Here is a 21,872-nt window from a genome sequence, read left to right on the forward strand (position 1 = left end):
GATCGCGTAGCTCATGTTTTCAAGCCAGTTGTAATGGTGGTCGCTTGGTTAAAGTTTATAGCAAAAAAAATGCCTTAAAGGGGAATCGAACCCGGATCGCTGTGTTGCATGTCCATGACGCTACCACGGCACCACAATCCAAGTAGCCTCCAGCAAAATTCACATTCAGAAACAAAATAATTAGTGTTCAGGCGCCAGACAGGACTTATATATGCAAGCAAGCAATATAACATTGCTCACTAGTACAAAAGCATGAGGGGCAAGTCAGCATCGGTCAGAAACCCCTCCTCCTCCTTTTGTTCACGCCAGCGAGATATTGGCCCAATATTGATCCCCGTCCTTCTTTTTATTCTGTCACTCTCCAGTTTTCTCTTTCTGGTCTCCTCCGATAAAACCTTGTGTTTATTTTTCTTAGTTGCTTCTTCAGCAATGACAAAAACATCAGGAAAATAAATAGTTGGGCTCTCACATCCGAATTTGAGGAAGTGGAGGAAGTGACGTATGCCGTAAAGCAGATTTTTGTAGTTTTTTTGTGCTCTTGTTACTACCCAAAACCCCAAGTTTAAAAGTATGAGTAAAGTACGAGTGTTATTTTTTAATTATTTATTTATTTTAAGTATTATTATTATTATTATTATTAATAGTAATAGTGATATTATTGTACATAACATAGAGGTATTGAAAAGTGTTGGGATGATATTTTTATTTTGTATAAGTAACGACTTAAAGCGACACCATGTAATTTTTCAACCTTCATAATAAATTTTCAAGACCCTTGTGATAGTACATCGACTTTAAATAGGTTGAATGACATGTCTACCGGGATCTGTATCACTTTTACTCGTACTTTAAAACTTAGGGTTTCTGGTAGTAACCAGAGCACAAAAAAAACTACAAAATTCGACTGCTTTACGGCATACGTCACTTCCTCCACACAATTTTTTTAACGTGAATTTTGCTGGAGACTACTTAAGGAATGTAGAGAGCAACTTCTTTTATGTGACTCTGTGGCACCGTGTAGGTGTCACCGTCCTATGACACGGGCAACCTGGGTTCGATTCCCCTTTAAGGCAATTTTTTAAAATAAACTCACGATCTTGAATCCATAAATAAATGCGATCTTCTTTATAAATGACGGCGATTATCTTGCATATAGTTCCCTGTATTCAGATGCTGCATTCACGTGTTCATGTTTTACCTTTCTTTTACTGTCTGTATTTACATTACAATCCAGGATGTAATGTATGAGAGTGAGGAGCTGTCGTCATGGTACAGAGCCCCTCCCCCTTTCCGCCATGTTGGCAGGATTCCAGCGGCAGAACATGATTGTTTACGTGTGTTCTTAGCTCGGTAGTAGAGTACTTTTTCCCATTCTACACTGTTTTACCATGCCCCGCAGTTACTGCTGTGTTAAAAACTGCTCCAGTACCTCACACGATACATATGGAAGACATACGAACTAGGGGTGCACGATTCAGAAAATTTCACGATTCGATTCTGATTTTTAGGCTCGAGATTCGATTCAAAATCGATTTTCGATTCAAAAACGATTCTCGATTTTAAAAAACGATGCACAGTATGTAAATGTAGTTTACTTTTTCCTATCTGACTGATTGTAGTAGATATATAATTTTAAAGAAAAGAAACACAACAAATTAAATGTAGTTTGATATTACTTTATGTCTTTATGGAAAAATAAAAACTGTTATGAAGCAATTAGATGACACCCTTCAATCAAACTCTATTAAATACAATAATATAGTATATTAATGATAGACAGTGCAGGTCTATAGATTAGAAATGTGACTGGTGTTATAATGGTTATTACTTCTATTAGATAGAGCAGAAGTGTCTCTCTTTAATAAACTCATTATTTCAGATTCAAAAGTCTACTTGCTGTCCCACGAACAATTGAATACAGTTTTTTAGGTTACCGAAATGGAGACACCATTATGCATAACAAAGACATCTCAAGCAATGGCATATTTGCATAAAAATTTTCATAATTGAATGAATGACACTTACAATTGTCATAAACATGTCATGAATATAAAATAGGTTTTATGCATGTGTCATGTCATAAATAATTATGAAGGTTTTATGTCAGTCTTATGCACACCCGTTCAAGTAAAGTGTTACCCACACTGTTAATGGCTTTAATCATTTACATCTTGCAATCACAAATATAACTACCATAGCCAACCCAGAACTGGTTTGTCCACTTTGCAGCCCCCAACACAAAAACCTGGTAAAGTTACAACAGTACGTGTCATTGGGTTAAAATCAAATTACAACTAAATATTCTACACCAAAACATGTTGGAAACGTTTGTGTACATTAAAAATCTCGTTACAATCTAGTGTTTAGAAACCGTCGCAATTAATTACTTTGTCATTTTGGTCAAGAAGTGTCTGCTAAATGCAATGTAATTACAATACACTAAACGCATGTGAAGAACCTTTGCCAGTACAACTGTAAGGTCCCTTTCTTTCGCCTTATCTTTTTGCATTGCTTTATTCCTTTTCTTTATCGTATTTATAGATCGTCTCTGTCCTGCTGAAATATTAAATTAAAGAGCTCTGGAAGGAAGTCGCGCCTCTGTGAAGTTGCCCCTGGCAGGGCCGGTTTTTGCTATGGGCAATGTGGGCGAACGCCCAGGGCGCAATCTATGTGAGGGCGCACGAGCGCACTCAAAAAAAAAAAAAAAAAAAAAAATCCAAGCGGTTTTTTAGACAAACGCTCATTTCCATGTCAAGTTAGTGCTAAGAGTCATACACAGGTTGTGTGCGTGTCAGAAGAGGCACGGGAGAAAGGGGCGGGGAAACAGCTTGCGACTGCAAAACGCTCGCTCGCCTTAAGGGGGGCGAGTGAGGGATAGACTGATCCCAGACCAGAGGCCATACAACACAAACTGCTGCGTCTGCTTCCAAAATCATTTTATTTTTCATTCCTAAAATTAACATAGACCCATATACCTACGAACATGTTATCAATTGGATTTTGTGAGAAAAAAAATCTGTAGAGTCAGTCATCTACGTGACTCACGTCACGTGACACCGGTTGATTGACGGGCGAACGGACATTGTTTGCTGCGTCCGAAAACTCAAGGCAGTGACTCGTTGCCTCGCTGCCTCATGAGGAAATGACTTCGGAGGCATGAAGGTAGCTCAGAGAAAGACTTTCGGACACACTTCTAAGGCAGCGTGTTTGAAATTTAAACAGAGAGCGCCTTTGTGATAACTAATCACATATTTGAAAACTACAATACTAATTTCTCGCTAGAAATGCAATTAAAAGGTGTAAAAAGTGAAAATGTACCTTTATTTACACTAAATTGGTGGTCCAGTCGCGTCCTTGGCCGCCATTTTATTTTTTCGAACTCGACCGGACTCGACCAATCACATTCTTAATGTACGTCCACGCATAGATATCTCAGGAGACAGGAAGTAAACCAAACATTGAATTCGGACATGCCTTGATGCCTTCCTGCCTTGGAAAGCTGCCTCAGAAGGCAGCAATTTAGAGTTTTCGGACGCAGCCCTCGTTGGCAAAATGTAATGCAAAGTTAATGATGTCGAGTCTTCATCATCATCCTGCCATGGATCAAATTAAAAGACCAAAGAAGCCATAAGTTGCCCAGATCAGAAAAATAAGAAAAGAAGATGAGGAAAAATGGGCAAAAGATAAAGGTATGCCGATTTCTATGAGCTAATGTTATTTATATTAGCCTCGCTCTCTTGCTAATATGTTGCTATTAGCCACAGAACACGACTGTTTTTTTTTTTTTTTGGTTTTAGTTTTGCTGAACTAGCAACTATTAGAATTGAGGCACCATGTCATGCAACTAAATTCACCCATAGGCAACACACAGTCTAGTTTGTGTTTGCAACACAACAAGTGCAAACTCACACAGACCTCCTAACTGTGTCCTTTTTTATTGCTATATACGCTATATGTGAACTTAAATAACTTCTAATATACATTGACATGCCATTTTGTAAGCTACACAGTGATATAGCTTTTTAAATAATTTGTAGTGTATGCTTAGCATTTGTTAACATCCTATAAACTAATAAAATGTGTGTTATGATCATTTTAATTGGGTAACTGATGCATGTGTGATGTAAGTGTATCTAACTTACATATTGGATCTTAATTGTAAATTCAGGGGCATTTCTGAAATATTTTGAAGTTAGAGCACCCACTGGCAAAAATGAGGAGTCAGATACTTCAACAGCAGCCACAGACATGGTTGTGGAGTCTGATGAGGAGTGTGTGTGTGTTTATATACTGTATTACATTTATTTATCTTGTTTTTCTCTGTTCTTGTTACCTTTTTGTATTTAAGATTATATATAATAAAATAATACATGTTGGTGGCGGGATTTGGGGGTAATTCTTTTTTTCTGGGGGCGGCCAAGGGATGGTTCGCCCAGGGCGTAAATCTAGCCAGGACCGCCACTGGCCCCTGGCAACCGATAGCGTCTCCTACGGTCATGGCCGACAGGTGTCGTGAGCAATCGACACGTGAGTCCTCACTCTCAATAGCAGTCAAACTTGCTCAAACTCACACAGTGTAAAACCAAACCCTATTCATTCACCAATCAGATTCGAGCGTTTCTCTCATCTCTCTTCCTCATTTGCTGCGTTCCGCTGTCACTCACGTGACGTATTACAAAGCGGCAGACATAAACACATCAGTTTACTTGGATTTGGAGCGACAATTTTCACACAAAAGAGATGAAATACGAGCGCCATTGCGGTAATCATGGTGGCGAAGGAGAGAGATACGATGCAACAATATTTGCAGAGGTGGAAGTAACGAATTACAACTACTCACGTTACTGTAATTAAGTAGTTTTTTTCGTGTACTTGTACTTTTATGAGTAAATTTTTAAGTCTGTAATTTTCCTTGTAACGTACAAATTAAGGTAAGTAATGTACTTTGCTACTTTGAAAATCACATTCGTTACTAAGTACTTGTAGAATTTAATTAAATTAATATTCAAATCTTTGACAGCATTTGGATATCCAATAGAAATAATTGATCGTGGGCGGCCAATAAAAACCCTTGTAAAAAGCCCGGTCTCTGGAGAGCTATTCAATCGATCCTCGCGCGTCCTTCAGTCTGTGACGTTGTATTTAGTGTTTTAATGTCAAAGAACTTTGGCGTTATGGACACTGAATTAATTAAAAATTCCGAAGAAATACCGGATGATGAGTGCCCATGGCCGCACCTGGGAGTTGTTCACAAACAGAAGAAGGAAAGGAGACAGCGTGCAAATAATGCAAACTTTGTTTGCCATCTGCAGTGATTTCGGCTTACAATACTTCAGCCTCTAATCTCAAAAAGCACATTATGGTAAGAAGACTTATAACCATATTTATGTGATCGTTTTCGTTTTTAATGTTGGGTAGACCTCACGATAATGTGACTGAAAACATCACTTGAAACATGAGCTTCAGTTACCTAGGTGACGAGCACATAGACCGTAAAAAAAGATTTAGTATTGTAAAATGGCGCTCAAAGTTAAATGTCATTTCATTGTCAGCATTGTATTATTCATATTGAATCAGTGTTTTAAGCTTATAATAATAAACAGTCTAAAAAGGACTCTTTTATCAAATTCGTCTGTTGCCGCGTCCCACTGGCGTAGCAGTGTAACTGCACTGACAGCCTGTCTAAATAACACATATGTCAGTGCTAATTGCTAAATGCTGATAACTTTTGAAATATTAGTAGGGTACTTTTTCAAAGCTTTCTTGTCCAATAATATTTTTTAACTCTTTTCCCCGCCATTTAAGTTATCTTGTCAATTAAGAAAAAAACATTTGCATAAAAAACGTGTTTCTGAAGAATTTATGTTAATGTGCAATACCCCGATTGTCCACTAGATAGCGGACTTACCCAATGTATGGATAAACTGAAGCCAAAACGTTATTTACTAATTTTATGTTTGATATTCGTTCTGAATCTGATCTCTAATTAAATTCCTTCATAAAAATGCAATTGTTTCAGCTTTTTGCAAAAAAAGTGTATTTGTAAAGAAAAATACCAATATTTTAGAGTTTATAAGCAGGGGAAAAAATAGGATGAAACGGTTTTTCACTTTTTTTATTGTTTGTTTGAAAGTAGAGGGTCTGTTCTTTCATTTGATATATTTGTATGTTTATATATTTTTAGAAGAAAATTTTCCTGGAAGGCATTTTTTAAAACTTTTGTGAAAATTATAAAAAATGCTGGCGGCCACCTTTTTGAAAAATGGCTGGCGGGGAATGAGTTAATGTAAAAAAAAAATCTGTTTTTAAATAAAATAACCCAACAAGGTTATTTATGTCGCATCATAATTCATTAATAATAATAACATTAGACCATTTTTATAACTTGATAAAAATTATATGAAGAAAGAATATGAAATAATATAGCTGCTGTTAAAATCATTTAACATTCTTTAAACAGACAAAATTCCTGTACTATGTGTTTATTCGTATAAAACACAAATCGCCTGTTTTTAATCCATTCATATTTCTGATTTCATTCAATAGATTTAATGTTTATTCAACAAATATCACCGGCTAAAAGTAATTTGTACTTGAGTAGTTTTTAAGAGGGGTACTTTGTACTTTTACTTAAGTACATTTTTAACACCAGTACTTTTACTTGTAATTGAGTATTATTTTAGCAACTACTTGTACTTGTACTTGAGTACAAATTTTCAGTACTCTTTCCACCTCTGAATATTTGTTTGGAAAAAGGCAAGGAAATACTTCTGGTCGTTTCTCAATTGGAAGGCTGCAGCCTCCGGAGGTCGAATATGCAGGCTGCATACGTCATCAAGCCTGGTTTATTGAGGTAAACTGAACATTACATACGCAAGTCGTAAGCAAACTGCAACAATTTACGATTAACTAAGTATAATAGTCAACTTTATAATTGTTAATATTCTGAAATAAGACAGTCTTGATGACGTATGCAGCTTAGAAATACGACATCCGGAGGCTGCAACCTTCAGATTGAGAAATGGCTTCTGCCACGAGTTCCTCATCAGAAAGATGTAACATGACTGCGTTTCTCCCTGATGCCTCAAAATGTTGATCGTTTAGCATTTTAAATGTTTAGTTTTTAGTTTACTTTTAAGGTTGGCCCGTTCTTTTCCTTTGCGTCAGTGCTGCGGCGCTTGTGGCCTCTAGGGGCGCTAGGCTTGAAAAATACATGTCTAGCGCCCCCTAGTGACCAAAAAGTTCCGCGTTGTGCCTTTAAATAAATATTATAAAACAAAATTAAATAGACATAATTAAAATACATAAATATAACTAAATCTACCCAACACATACCACCCTTGATTTTAATGCACCACATGCTGATTTTGATGCACCGCATCTTTCTTTTAATGCACCACCTTAGCTTAGACATATTTACATATACAATGAATCATTTCATCATGAATCAAAAAGAAGAAAAAGAAACAAACACTAATACAGAAGTCTGGATTGGTGTGTTATGTGTTGGGTATGTGTGCTATTGATGATGTTGAGTTGTAGTTGTTGGTATTATTATTATTATTATTATTATTATTATTATTAATACTAATACTGTCACTGTTTTTTTTACGAAATATTAATATCATCACCATCATTTTATATAATATTATATTGATTGTTGTCAGTATTGTTACTATTATTACTATTAATAATAATCATTACTATTAATAATAATCATTGTTTATTATTTATTATTATTAAGTTATTATAATGGGATTAGAAAAAAAATCCTAAAACCATAACAATCCCTAGAATTATCATTGGTATTACCATTATTATTGTAAATACTATTATTGCATAATATACATTATATTATAATTATAATTATTATTATTATTAATACTACCAAATATGTATTATTATCTGTTTTACTTACTATTATTATTATTATTATTATTATTATTATTATGCTTATTATCATTGCTTCATAACAATATTATCATCTGTATCATTATCCGTTTAATTTATTATTAATTTATTTATTATATCATTGAGCAAAACAAATACTTGTCACAATTGTTGTTTTTGTTGTCTGTTTTGTTTTTACTACTTAACTATCTGTTGTATGTTTTGCACTTATAATAAAAAAATAAAAATAGTTATATTTCCTAATTAAACTAAGGCCTAGTACTGGTTTAAGATAATCCCTGCCCGTGAAACCACCCCTATAAGTAACTTCAAGTCAAAAAGTAGGTTTTATAGTTTAAAAATATTAGCATATTTTTTTTTAGAGATGTCAAAGTAGCTTTGGGGTCAAAATTTGATAGGAGGGTTAAGTGGTGAACATGATAATTATATACAGGTAAAGGTAATGACATACAATACTTCAATGATTTATTAGTTAGCAAAATAAAAAGTGTTCAATAAATCTCAAAAAATGTAATAAAACTACAAATAAGGAAAAAAAATACAAACAGAAAAAAAAACACAAACCAATCATAGAATGTTTGTATATTCTGTAACTATGACAACATGACATCATAATAGAGAGTTAGATGAAGTATGTCACTACAGACTTTACTATACAGAGTTTAGATTGAGTCAGTAAATTCAGTTAGTTTCAGCAAAATGGAGAATGAAATAAATTTCACAGCTTTTAGCGTCTTCGATGAAGTGCATTTGGAGGGCGAGCACACCGATGCGATCATCAGGGTGAAAGACACGGAGTTTAAAGTGCATAAGATCATTTTATGTGGCTGCAGCCCATATTTTAGGTGAGGACAGACATTTAAACACACAAATACACAAATGCATTTGGGAAAAACTTTATTATTTAATAATTATTTATTATTTATTAATGTACGTTCATCCGTAACAAGTGTGTCACCATTAAAATTTGCTCCACAGGGCACTTTTCTCTACCAAGTGGTCCAGTGGTCAACATTTCTATGAGATATCAGATGTGTCTCCACAGATAATGTCCCTTATTATTCAACACGCATACACAAGATCCGTTCCCATCACTGAAGAAAATGTCCTGGAGCTCCTGGTGGTGGCGGACAGGATTTTTATGAAGGATCTGGTAGACGCCTGTTGTGGGTTTCTGGAGTCGCAGTTATGCCCAGAAAACTGCATTGGCATTTTTATGTTTGCCAAGCATTTTCATTCTTGCTCCGAACTTCAGGAAAAAGCCAAGTTTTACATCCTGGAGCACTTTAAGGACGTGGTGGGTTTGTCTCAAGAACTCCAGGAGCTCCCACTAAAACATCTTGAGGAGTTCATTGGACGGGATGAGTTGAACGTTAAAGAGGAGGAGATTCTTTTCGAAGCCATCCTGCGCTGGATTGAGCAAGACCCTCAAGAGAGAAAAATACACATCGCCACACTTCTGCCAAAGATTCGGATGGGGTTGATGACATCGGAATATTACCAAAATAACGTGAAGAGCAATCCACTAGTAACAGATGATGAATTCTGCTCAAATGTCATCAACAGTGCAACAAACGCCCTGAATGACCTTAACATATCTGAACTCTCCAGCCAAGACCTTCCTAAACAGCTTATTCGTCCGCGGCTGCCTCCAACAGTACTGCTGGCGATTGGAGGATGGAGCACTGGTGGTCCAACCAATATGATTGAGGCATATGATGTTAGGGCAGACTGCTGGGTTAATGTAACCCCAGAGGTGGATACACAGAGAGCCTACCACGGGACAGTTGTCTTGGACGGCTTTGTCTACTGCATCGGCGGCTTCGATGGTGTGAATTATTTCAACAGCGTCAGGAAATTTGATATCACCAATCAGACTTGGCATGAGGTGGCTCCAATGTATGAGCGGCGTTGCTATGTAAGCGTTACTGTTTTGGACGGTCACATATATGCCATGGGTGGCTACGATGGAAATATACGGCTGAACTCAGCCGAACGGTACGACCCAAAGACCAACCAGTGGAGTCTCATATCATCCATGAACGAACACCGTAGTGATGCTGGTGCCGTAACTCTACATGGAAAGGTGTATATCTGTGGAGGGTTTTCTGGCTTTGACTGTCACTCCACAGCAGAAGTCTTCGATCCCCAGACCAACCAGTGGAGTTTCATCGCCCCAATGATGCACCGCCGCAGTGGTCTCGGTGTGATCTCTCATGGGAATCGAGTTTATGCTGTTGGTGGATGCGATGGTGCTGATCGTTTGCGTAGTGTAGAGCGTTACAACCCTGACACAGATAGCTGGCGGGACATTGAACCAATGATAACGCCACGAAGCAACTTTGGCATTGAGGTGCTTGAAGATCGGATCTATGCTGTTGGAGGCTTTAATGGATCAAGCACCACTGATAACGTGGAGTGTTTCAACTGGGAGACAAATTACTGGTATGAAGTATGTGACATGACAATAAGCCGCAGTGCTCTGAGTTGCTGTATTTTATCAGGGTTACCTGAAGTGATCAAGTACACCGCCAATCGGGACTCACTTCCGACAGGAGGCTGTCAGTGATTGACGCAGCATCGGCACTGGACAGAAATATTTCGCCATCAATGATGTGCTGAAGGAAAAAAATAAATGCATTAAAAAGAGGACACGGTGTTATAAACTTTATTTATATTTTTGTTTGAAATAAGTTTAGTGTAAAAGATTTTGGATGACTTTTTTAAAATCATGTCTGAATCAGATGGTCAACAAGCCAAAGAAATGCTTTTAAAACTCTCAATGTCAGACACAATGAAATATGCTAAGATTGAGAAATAATGATAATCTTCTTTACTTCATTTACGTGATTTGGGAAATACGGGTACATTAAAAAAAAAATGATACAGACCCTGTCAGGCTATGGTGGACATGTCATTCAACCTATTTTAAGTCGATGTAGCATCACAAGAGTCTTGAAAATATATTATGAAGGTTGAAAAACTACAAAGTGTCACTTTAATGCAGAAAATCCTTTTAATTTGTTTACTGTACATTATAGGAGTAAACGTGCATTTTTATAGTGTTAAAATGGGCTTCATTTTCTTTATGCAACACATAATTTCTTATTACTTTTAATCATGAAAAGTATGTTTTATTTGTGCCCGTGCTTGTTCTCTTGCCTGCCTTACATAATATGTTATCATAAATGCTTAAGTGTGTGCTTAACAAAGGAAAACTTACCGTAACTTATCATGTTTTGTCAGTCGTGTATGTACACGCCTGTATTGAACATGCTCTGACTGTCAGAGTTATCTATGAAGTCAGTTGTCTGCGTGACATCACTCTCTCACCGGCTTTTTATGCATGTAAGTCATCCGTCTCCTGTTTCAATCTACGAGAGAACGAGATCGAGAGGAGAAACGTGCACCAGGCCAAACAAACAGCTGCATATGAGCTCCAGGGGAATGACATGTTAATGTGTCCCAGCACTGGATACGGGTGGATATCTCCCTGCGCAGGGCTGGAGGGTTTCAGGTTATGCATTGAAACAGATCTCTATCCATACGTCAATATCAGATCAATAATGCTAAAGGCTGTACTGCAAAAAGCACTTAATACCAGGAGAAAGAGCTGTAATACAACTTCAAGTACAAATTTGTGTAGTGATAAATATACAGAATGGAAGTCTGCATACTATTTTTTAAAAGATGTTTGCAGTATACTGCACAGTATTTATATTCTCTGTATTGCAAGTGCGCAACCAGAGATGCGCAAACTTTATTCAAAAAATAAACCTTTGTGTAGCTCGGTGTTCAAACTGAGAAACCCAGAGAGAGAGTTTGCTAAAAGCATTTTGTTGGTCAGAGAAATGGATGGCGTTGAAAAAGAATTGAAAAGTAAATGATCGGGATGAGAGAGGTAGACAGAGGTAGAGGAGAGCAAGCGCAGCTGTTGATGCAGCTGTGTGTCGGGCGGGCTAGAGTCGCTGAATAGCTGTGGTTTCCTGTCTGTTTACTTGACTGCAGAGGAAAGAGTTTCAGAACCCACCCTGTGTTACGCGAGACCCCGGTTTCCTTCTGCTCTCTCTGATGGTCTCGGACTGACTGGTTTAGAGTGGTTCGCTGTAACGCTTTGAGTGGTTGGTATTTCTGGTAGACAAATCCAGATTGTTTAACCAAAGTGTTCTGGAAATACAGCCAGCAGTACACCAGACTCTTTGTCCAAAACGTCATTTACTATAGAGAAAACATGACCACCTTAATAAAACGTAACCAACTTGTTAGACAGTCCACACAACGCGGATAACACAAACAAACAAACATTCAGTGATGTGTAGAAACAATATTTAGATAACCAGATGAGAAATGTATCAGTCAAAGGGCTTTGAAACGCTTGATTTGTTTCTTGCGATCTTAAAATGCTTTAAATTTGAAGGCGTATGTATAAATGTTTGAAATTAGTTTTATAAACAAAAACATAAATATGCTTGCATTTTTTTTTTCATAAAAATTGTTAATAAGGATATTTCACAAGAATTTTTTAAGATGTCAAATAAATCTTTGGTGTCCCCAGAGTACATATATGGAGTTTTAGCTCAAAATATCACATAGATAATATATTATAACAAGTTATTACACGGCTCTCTGGAATGCTTGATTCTGATTGGTCAGTTGAGACATTTGCAGGTTCGTTCTTTTCAAATAATAACTGCTCCAAAGTAATAAGGCATAGCCGGCACTACTTGTACGAGTAAAATCGCTCCGCGCCAATAAAGACCAATAAAGATTACTGTTTGGCGCCATCTTGTGACAAACACTCGACAACCACGACAAAACACAGACAGCTTACTGAGACTGAACTTGACAAAATAGAGCATGACAGCTACGAAGCCAACACACAAAAAAAACAGAATGGGCATTAAAACTTCTCAAAGACTGGCTAAAAGAGAAAAAATGGAGACAGACAAGTATGAACCAGAGGATCTTAATAAGGTATTACAATCATTTTATGCATCTGTGCAAAGTTTCGCGGAAGGATAAAAATGTTAATTTAAAACAAATATGCCAATAAAAAGTTTAAAAGTCATACTTCGCTTCGCGTCGGGTCCTGATCACACTGTCGGGGCTTATTTCCCGATAACTACCGGCTCTACATCATCCCTTACTTAAAATAACCACTTTGTAGGTGGGAGCAAAGATGTGCCATTTTTGAATGTGTTTTTTAAATGCAAACGAGTTGATCTCTGCACTAAATGGCAGTGTTGTGGTTGGATAGTGCAGATTAAGGGGCGGTATTATTATAATGATATCCCCTTCTGACATCACGAGGGGAGCCAAATTTAAATAACCTATGTTTTTACATGGTTTACCAAAACTAAGTTACTGGGTTGATCTTTTTCACATTTTCGAGGTTGATAAAAGCACTGGCAGGGCTCCAGACTAACTTTCTTCACTAGGAGCACAGGGGCCCCCAACTGAAAATTTTAGGGGCGCAACCAGACAATTTAGGGGCAAACGCCATAAATCAACATGCTAACCAAATATTCACATTTCTACTAATTTCCTCTGTATTACTAATAAATACTTTAATGATAGATGCAGAAAGTACAATGTGCGGTTTTCAAATTACATGTCACATAACAAAAAAAGGTCAAATTTACTGGTCGCACATGTGCAACTGGATGTAAAATTCAGTGGCACACTCTCAAATTTTTGGCAGTCTGGAGCCCTGAGTGGGGACCCAGTTATGGCACTTAAACATGGAAAAGTCAGATTTTCATATGTCCCCTTTAAAAATATTTTTGAAACAACAAATAAGAGCCCAGATTTGATGCAGACACTTTTTAATATTGTTATAGTTACTATAGTTAGCTATAGTTACATTTATGTTATTCCATAGTTTTAAAGTGTCATGAAACCCGGCTGTTTCAGCTCCAGTCTACCTCACTATCGTTTTAAAAAATGGTTTGAGAAGAACAGCGAGAAGTGGGCGGAGCACATGATATAATAGGTATCTAGTGTAACAAATGTTAAGAATTACTAAGAATAGCTGTATTACAGAAATAATTGAACTGGATATAATATATTATTTAAAGCTGACATATCATGTAAATCTGACTTTTTCCATGTTTAAGTGCTATAATTGGGTCCCCAGTGCTTGTATCAACCTAGAAAATGTGACAAAGATCAACCCAGTAGCAACTTAGTTTTGGTAAACCATTCTCTGCAAACATGTGAAAAAATAGGTCATTGAAATTTGGCTCCTCTTGTGATGTCAGAATACCACCCCTTTATCTGCACTATCCAACCACGACACTGCCATTTAGTGCAGACTCAGAGATCAGCTCATTTGCATTTTAAAGGACACACCCAGAAAAAGCAATTTTAACATGTTATAATAAATGATCTATATGATATTTTGAGCTACATCTTCACATATGTACTCTGGGGACACCAAAGATTTATTTGACATGTTATAAAGTCTTGTAAATTGTCCCCTTTAAACAAAGGTCAAGTAAAATTGTTGTAGTTGAAATAATAGTGATTTTAAAGATAAGGCAAAGTCCTCAGGACATGGTACCGCATACTTGCCTAGACGCAAACTGCCTTCATAAGCCAAAGTCCACCTGCCTCTCAAAGCTTTCCTGAGCAAATTCGTAGTTGATTGCAAACCAGACGCCCCTAGACAAGTCGAGTCTGCATGCCAATTTGTCTGCTTATACTATACCTTAGAAGTATGTACCGTTTTTGTTTTGGAAAAGTATAGACATTTGAGTGCATTGAAAGAGATGCTAAATCTAATTTTGACTACTACTTAGTATTGGTATGGCGAGTCTAGCCTACTTTGTGTTGTTACAGTGTGTAGTGTCAGCGCGCTTTCACATTTCACTTTACTATACAGAACCATATATGAGTCTGTGACAGTGACACGATATTTAAACCCGAAGACAAAAATATTACAAAAAATCTAAACTAGTTTTCTCAGATGCTAACATTGTCTAACAGTGTGTGCACCTGCACCTCCAATAGCAGTTAATGTATGTTTGTGTGCAAGCACCAGTGTAGATTTGCGAATAGGGACAGACTGCTTTTGACTTACATGTAGGCCAGTAAACAACCACATAGAAACCACCCACTTTAGCAACCTCACATTGACAACCACTGCTTGTCCAGTAACTTTACAGTAAGTTTGGCACAAGTGTAAGAGGCACTTACAGTATATAGTTTTCAAAAATTGTCTTTTTCTTTCTCTCTGTCTCTCTTGCTCTGTCTCTAGTGGGTTTGTTTGGCACAGGATAGACATTTTCACATCTCACTGACCCTTAATATGTCCTTGTCACAACCAATACATCTGTGACACAGAAATAAACCCTCTGCTCGAGAAAAACACGAGGTCTTGTTTGAGTTTTGTGTAGATCAGTTGTGATACGCTGTGGTGTGCGAGAGAGTTCACAGTGATTAATGGCAAATCAAAAAAGAAGCCAAGCTCTTAAATGTGCTCCAGCTATTCAATAAAAGCTTTATACTGTGCTGCTATTTGCTCTTTAAAAAATTACCACAAAACCACAAGCGCAGACAGCACACGCTAATGACAGTCTCACACACGCACGCGCACACACACACACACACACACACACACATTTTTATTTATACTGTAAAATAACCCTGAATGACTGTTCCCATTCAGAATGAAAGCTACTGGACTGCTGTAAAAAAATGTTTATTCAATTTAAAAAAGTGTCCATGCTTAATCTGAGTTAACTTAACTTAAAAATATTAGTTGACTTAATTTTACTAAGTTAGCTAATATTTTATTTATATAGCCCTTTTTCACAATTTGGTAATTGTATCAAAGCAGCTTTACATTAACTCTTTCACCGCCAGCGTTTTTAAAAAAAGTTGCCAGCCAGCGCCAGCGTTTTTCATGATTTTCACCAATGTTTAATGCCTTCCAGAAAATGTTCTTCTTCAAATATATAAACATACAATATACCAAATGAAAGAACAGACCCTCTGCTTTCAAACAAAAAAACCCGTTTCATCCTACCTTGAGTAGTTCTTTTGTAATCAGCTTTTGAATATGGGTAGGTTTCTGCAAAAACACCACATTTTGAGCAAAAAACAGAGATAATTCAATTTTTGTGACGGACTTTTCATAGAGATCCCATTCAGAGTGATCTTTAAAACAGACACGCACATTCAGCAGCTTGCCAGAGGGCAATACTTCTGGGTTTAAAAAGTTGCAGAAGGGCACCACCTAGTGGATAATAGCGGTATTGCCGAAAGACGGAAATACTCGTCATTGGCGGGGAAGCGTTTTCTCTTGATTGACGAGATATCTCGTCAATGGCGGGGAAAGAGTTAATAGAAGCAGTGAAAAGCACAGAAAATCGACAGATAGCACAACATAATACACGATAGCACAAGCAGCTAAATTTGCTGTGGCTATAAATCAACATTAAAGCGAATGTATTACTAATGTAACGTATAGAAGTTAAGCCCAAGAAAGCTGCCTCCCCGGGTTGAAAAACCCCCTAGGAGAAAAAAAACCTGGACTTTTTAGCCGGGGAAGTAAAAAAAGTCCTAGGAGGGAAAAACCCTTGGTATATATATATACATATTACACATTGAAACGGATAAGGAGATTAAGCGGGTTCTGCCGGTGGTCATTGGTCAGGCATCAGCTGGGCATCAAGTTGAAGAACAGCCAGTAGATCAGAGGTGTGCCGACTTTAACATTTACCAGGACTGGATCTGTTTGTCTCATTGTCCTCGGGATCGAGGACGAGACAGGGAGAGAGAAACAAAATCTTATCAGCGTAGGGGCCGTTCACATGTAAAGCAAGTGTCACACAGTGATATGGTTTAAGTCAGCTCGGTTCAGAGCAGGCTAACTATTGCAGGTTAAGTGTATTACATATAGTTGATGATTTTAGAAAATTTGTGGGCCCAGGGTGAGTCTATGTATGGGGCCCCCCATATGATCTTTAAAACAGAAACAGAAACTCGTTTGACTAAGGCCAGAGGCCCCACTGCCGTCGTTAATACTAACGTACAGTGGCAAACGGTTCTGTATGACGTACTATTCTCAAGATCATGGGAGAAAGCCAAAATCGCAACCCGACCATATGTGGAAATGAAGACTCAACTGACAACTAGGGATGTCCCGATCAGGTTTTTTTGCCATTTTATTTTGAGTATCTGCCGATACCGAGTCCCGATCCGATACTTCTATAATACATAAAAAAGAATAAAGAAGAGCGAAAAAACAGATCCAGAATGTTCCTTATGTCATTCCCGCACCCGTTGCTGTTTCTGTGTGGAGTCAAAAGAGTCTAACTCTGTGCCAGCGCATAACTTTAGATGTGTTAAAAAATAATGAGAATATATATAGTATATGTACAGGGGTTAAATTGGGATTTGTTTTGTGGGGATGCTCTGTTGGGATGGAGGGTTCGAGGGGTAACATGTTTAATCCTGATGACAGCAAAGCCACTGGTGTGTTTCAATGACATTTTGGACCTCTGATAGGATTTTATAAGTTTCAGTTTTAAAGCTGTGCCACAGGTTGACCCAAACTTTAAAACCTGAACTTTAAATTATGCAAATCTATGAGTCTGACACCCTAGATGCATTTGTTGCACATGCCATTATGCACAATTGATCAAACTTTGAAGGAAGTTTTAAGAATCAACCTCCTTGACTTCTAGGCATAATATAGGCTAGCAAAAAAAGACTCAATTAACAAGAAAAACAACATACTGATTCAGCAATATGTCTTATAAAATAGCCATAGAGATTCCCCAAGCTGGTCAGCAGTTAGTTAAAAAATACCTATAGTAAGTTCGTAGTTAATAATAATAATCAAAATACATTATTAAACTATACAATAAGTTGTATCCAGTTATCTAGTTAACATATTGTAATGAGACGAGTGACATGGCTATACATACTTTAATACTTTGTTTCAAGACTTTTATTACGTTTTTTTGACGTGTGCACCATTCTTACCTCTCTCTCTATCTCTCATTTCTACAGTAATGTCAAATGATCCTGCGCGAATGCGCATTCTTGAGGTTCTGAGTGAAATTCCTTGCACGCACGAGTGTGAAGCCTATAAATGAAAACATGTCAACAGGCTTGTTCGACTTCATGCGGCGCCGCAACAATCGACAGCCGGGTGACGTCAAACTACCGCGAGAGCGATTTAAAAGCAAACTCCTCCGTATGATTTCGCGGATCACTCTCGCGGAACTTTGACGTCATTCGGCTGCCGGTTCTTGTGTCGAACAAGCCTATTCTCTTCTCGTCAGTTCACATGCACAAGCGCAGCACGTACACTGGCGCGGAGCAGAGCGAGACCTTGATGGATTTTAAACCCTGCATATGTATCCGAGTCCTGATCGGGAGGTAACGTCCGATTCCGATCGAGTCTGAAACCACGTGATCGGGGCCGATTTCCGATCACGTGATTGGATCGGGACATCCCTACTGACAACTAATTCAAAGTTTCAACATATTACTAAAGAGTATTAATGACATTTAACATGCTTTGGAGTGTTGTCGAAAATAAGGTTTTAATTTATTTATTTATTTATTAGCTTGTACAAGCTAGCTATTGTGAGATAAGTACCATTACTAAAACAAATTATGTGAATGCCTTGTTAAAGAGAAACGTTTTAAGTCTAGATTTAAAGTTATCTACTGTGTCTGATTCTCGGACATTGGTTGGTAAATCATTCCAGAGCTTAGGGGCTAAGTAGGAAAAGGATCTGCCACCTTTAGACACTTTTGATATTTTAGGGATAATTAAGAGACCAGAATTTTGCGACCGCAATGCACGTGATGGATTGTATTCTGATAGTAATTGTCTAAAATATGAGGGTGCTAGGCCATTTAAGGCTTTGTAGGTGATTAGTAATATTTTAAATTGTATGCGATAAGATGCCAGAATTGGGCTTATGTGGTCATACTTCTTAGATTTGTAAGCACTCTTGCAGAAGCGTTTTGAACTAGCTGAAGCTTGTTTACCTGATTTGCATGGCATCCTCCGAGTAATGAGTTACAATAGTCTAGAAGTCATAAAAGCGTGGATAAGCTTCTCTGCATCTGATGCAGACAACAAATGGCATATTTTTGAGTTAAATTGACTCAAAATGTTAAGGCATCACAAACACTTTTCAAATCTTTTTTATCGTATGTGACCCTGGACCACAAAACCAGTCGTAAGTCACACGGTAGTTGTACATCGGTCATCTCATAACCCGCGGCCGCGGGTAACCCTGCGAGTCGGGTTAAGAAATTGTCACTTTATTTGTGGGCCCGGTCATTAAAAACAAAATAAAAACCTTCCGTGCGATTCCCTATAGCCTATATTAAATATTTGGGAATATATATAATTCTTAAAGGTTCTGTATGTAGTTTACAGCGGCCTCTAGCGGTGATGTTTCAGATTGCAACCAATAAGTTTAAAAGCGCGTCCTCGAACTCATGAGCGACGGCCAGACTGACATTTAACACACCAGAGAAAGCATCACACAACATGCTGGAAACTCAGGTAAACTCCCACTGCAACGTTTAATTGACTGCATTTAGCCTGTTATGTGGTGTTACTTACATTTACGGTAAGATAACGAAAACGATTAGTGAACTACACTGAACAATTTCAGTATTATTAACAGTAAAGCCCGGTATATACTGTGCTATTTAAAATAGTCCTTTAGGGTTGTTGCTTGCCACACTGTGCGATCAATATCGTAGTTTAGTCCATGTCACACTGTATAATCTCAGTTTCCATCAATGTCAGACTGTACGAGTTTAAAGACTTTTAAAAAGCGGACGCATGCAAACAAACGCGTCCGCAGTTTTACGTCATCGATCGACGACGGCTGGGCAAACACGTTAAAGCGAAGGCTAGCAAACCGAAATAACCTCTAAAAAACTAAAGCAGATAATCAAAATATATTTGACATGCTTTGTAGTAATGTTAGCTTACCTGTCCAAAAGGATGAAAGCAAACTCCGGATCCGTTTTTATACCCAAAACAAAGCGGAGGTTTCTCCATAATTCATATGCCCTGCCAATGTTAATCCGTGTTTTTGTCCTTGGTTGATCCGATTCACGTTTGGCCTAACGAACTTCAGCAGATAACTTTTCTTCACAATATGTGGAGTTTGTGTTGGAGTCTGTGTTGTGCTGGGAGCAGGTCGTTTCAGTCTGTTATCAGACAGTGTCGTCGCTGTTGAGCGCAAAGTCAGTAGACGAGGCGAGTGGCTCGGGAGCGCGCATGCAGGTGACGTCACTGGATTTCGCGCCAAATCCGGCCCGGTACTTTCACATAAAAATAATAATATTTTTTTTCAGAGGTGATAGCAAAACCCGCAAAGTGGATCATTTTAATGTGATATTACAACACATTCGCACAAAGGCAATTGAAAATGGATTAGTTTAAGTAGAAACGTTACGTACAGAACCTTTAAGTTCTTTGATAAGGTTAAAATACATTGGCCTACGTAGAACGTAACTTGCGCAACGTAACTTGATGGCCTCACGTCACGAAAGCACCGAGCAGCTCGCACTGCCAGCCACAATAACAAAACAAAAAGAGAAAGTGAAGATGAATTTGTGAATAGATAATACAGATGCTGCTATGTAAATCTTGAAAATGTTTATCATTATATTATCTTGTTATTAATATGACCATGCTGGTTTCTATGGTTCATATGTTGTCCCCAGTTTACAGGGTGATGTTTCCAAGCACTATTAGGTTGAAATAAAGCCTCTTTTCATTTACATTACAAATGCCAAGTATGTCTATTTTGATGGTTTTCGGGTTGGTGCGGGTTGTAAAGATAGATGCAGTGACCTATGCGAGACCTATGGGTTGGAAAAAACTCAGATATTTTAATATTGTACATCCTTTTGGTTGGCCCTTAGTAGCATGGCCCAGTGCCACTGAAGTATTTACTAAATGAAACACCAGAGTTGTGTTTGTTTGGTTATGTATTTATTTATTTGCCATGTTAATGTGATATGACTGACTGTTGCAGTACATGTACTGTGTTGGGATCAGAACCCAACGGGGAGTAGACGGCTTTATCGCCAAAAAAATACAAATAAAGATGCAGGAAAATTGATGTTTGTCTTGGTCCAGAGAGCTGCTTTTTATCATTGCAGAGCTTTACACTGACAAGTGTTGAGAATGAAAGTATATTAAGCGTGTCATGTGAAAAGAAAAGTGCGAGATGCCTGCCCATGCAGAAACTATATGTGATGCGGTTGCTGTAAGGTGATGACAGGGGTTCTGCTCACCCAATTAAACAAGTGGACCGTATCTTAATTTTACGAGTTCGCCTCACTGACAATAAAGTGGGACTGCTAATATGCGTGAGTGGCGTGCTGTCCCGGGGCGAAGGTTCCGAGCTCGGGAAATACCCCCCGAGTTCGGAACGTTCGTCCCTTGACCGGGGAAGGAGCCCCGGGCCTGGGGCGTGCCCTGACCCGGGTTATCCCCGGTGCTGAGCTAAATGTACGTAGTGAGGCGAAGGGGTGGAGGTGGGTTTGCAATAATGTCCCAGAGAATTGAGGGTAAGGACTCTATGATTATTTATAGAGCTGGTACTAAGTTGTTGTGTTGATTAGTCATCGAGAGCCAGCCGTGTTCATTGAGAGCCAGCCAAGTTCATTGATTAGTGATTAAGAGCCAGCCATGTTCATTGATTAATGATTGAAAGCCAGCCGAGTTCATTGACTGATCAGCTCCTCCCAAACCTTGTTTATATAAAACATCATTTAAGTATAAGTCGTACACCCAAAGCCCTAATGCTGTTTGTACTCAAAAAGTCAAGCAATCGTGACTTAAATTTTGGATCCGTAACGTAACCGTTTTTGTTCATTTAACTTATTAACTTATAAAAACCATAAACTTAAAAATTCAAGTGCAATTAACTTAAAATTATCAGTTTACCCATTAGCCCTTG

General features: G+C 37.9%; 2 protein-coding genes across 2 annotated transcripts in view; both read left to right on the forward strand.

The window, feature by feature from the left end:
• Window positions 1–21,872, forward strand: part of mgat4b (alpha-1,3-mannosyl-glycoprotein 4-beta-N-acetylglucosaminyltransferase B) — a 154,696-nt gene that overhangs the window by 47,785 nt on the left and 85,039 nt on the right. The window lies entirely within an intron of this gene.
• LOC129422227 (kelch-like protein 10) lies at window positions 8,519–10,561 on the forward strand. Its single transcript, XM_055178003.2, has 2 exons — window positions 8,519–8,756; window positions 8,890–10,561. Exons 1-2 carry the CDS (start codon window positions 8,611–8,613, stop codon window positions 10,478–10,480), a joined length of 1,737 nt encoding a protein of 578 aa, XP_055033978.2. The 5' UTR covers window positions 8,519–8,610; the 3' UTR covers window positions 10,481–10,561.

This window comes from Misgurnus anguillicaudatus, chromosome 16 (genome assembly GCF_027580225.2).
Source record: "Misgurnus anguillicaudatus chromosome 16, ASM2758022v2, whole genome shotgun sequence".
Taxonomy (NCBI): Eukaryota; Metazoa; Chordata; class Actinopteri; order Cypriniformes; family Cobitidae; genus Misgurnus; species Misgurnus anguillicaudatus.

Excerpts from the sequence above, each read along its gene's own strand:
- LOC129422227 (XM_055178003.2), top strand. The coding sequence starts at position 8,611 with ATGGAGAATGAAATAAATTTCACAGCTTTTAGCGTCTTCGATGAAGTG. Across the intron at positions 8,757-8,889 it reads GGCTGCAGCCCATATTTTAG|GGCACTTTTCTCTACCAAGT; the intron begins GTGAGGACAGAC and ends TTTGCTCCACAG.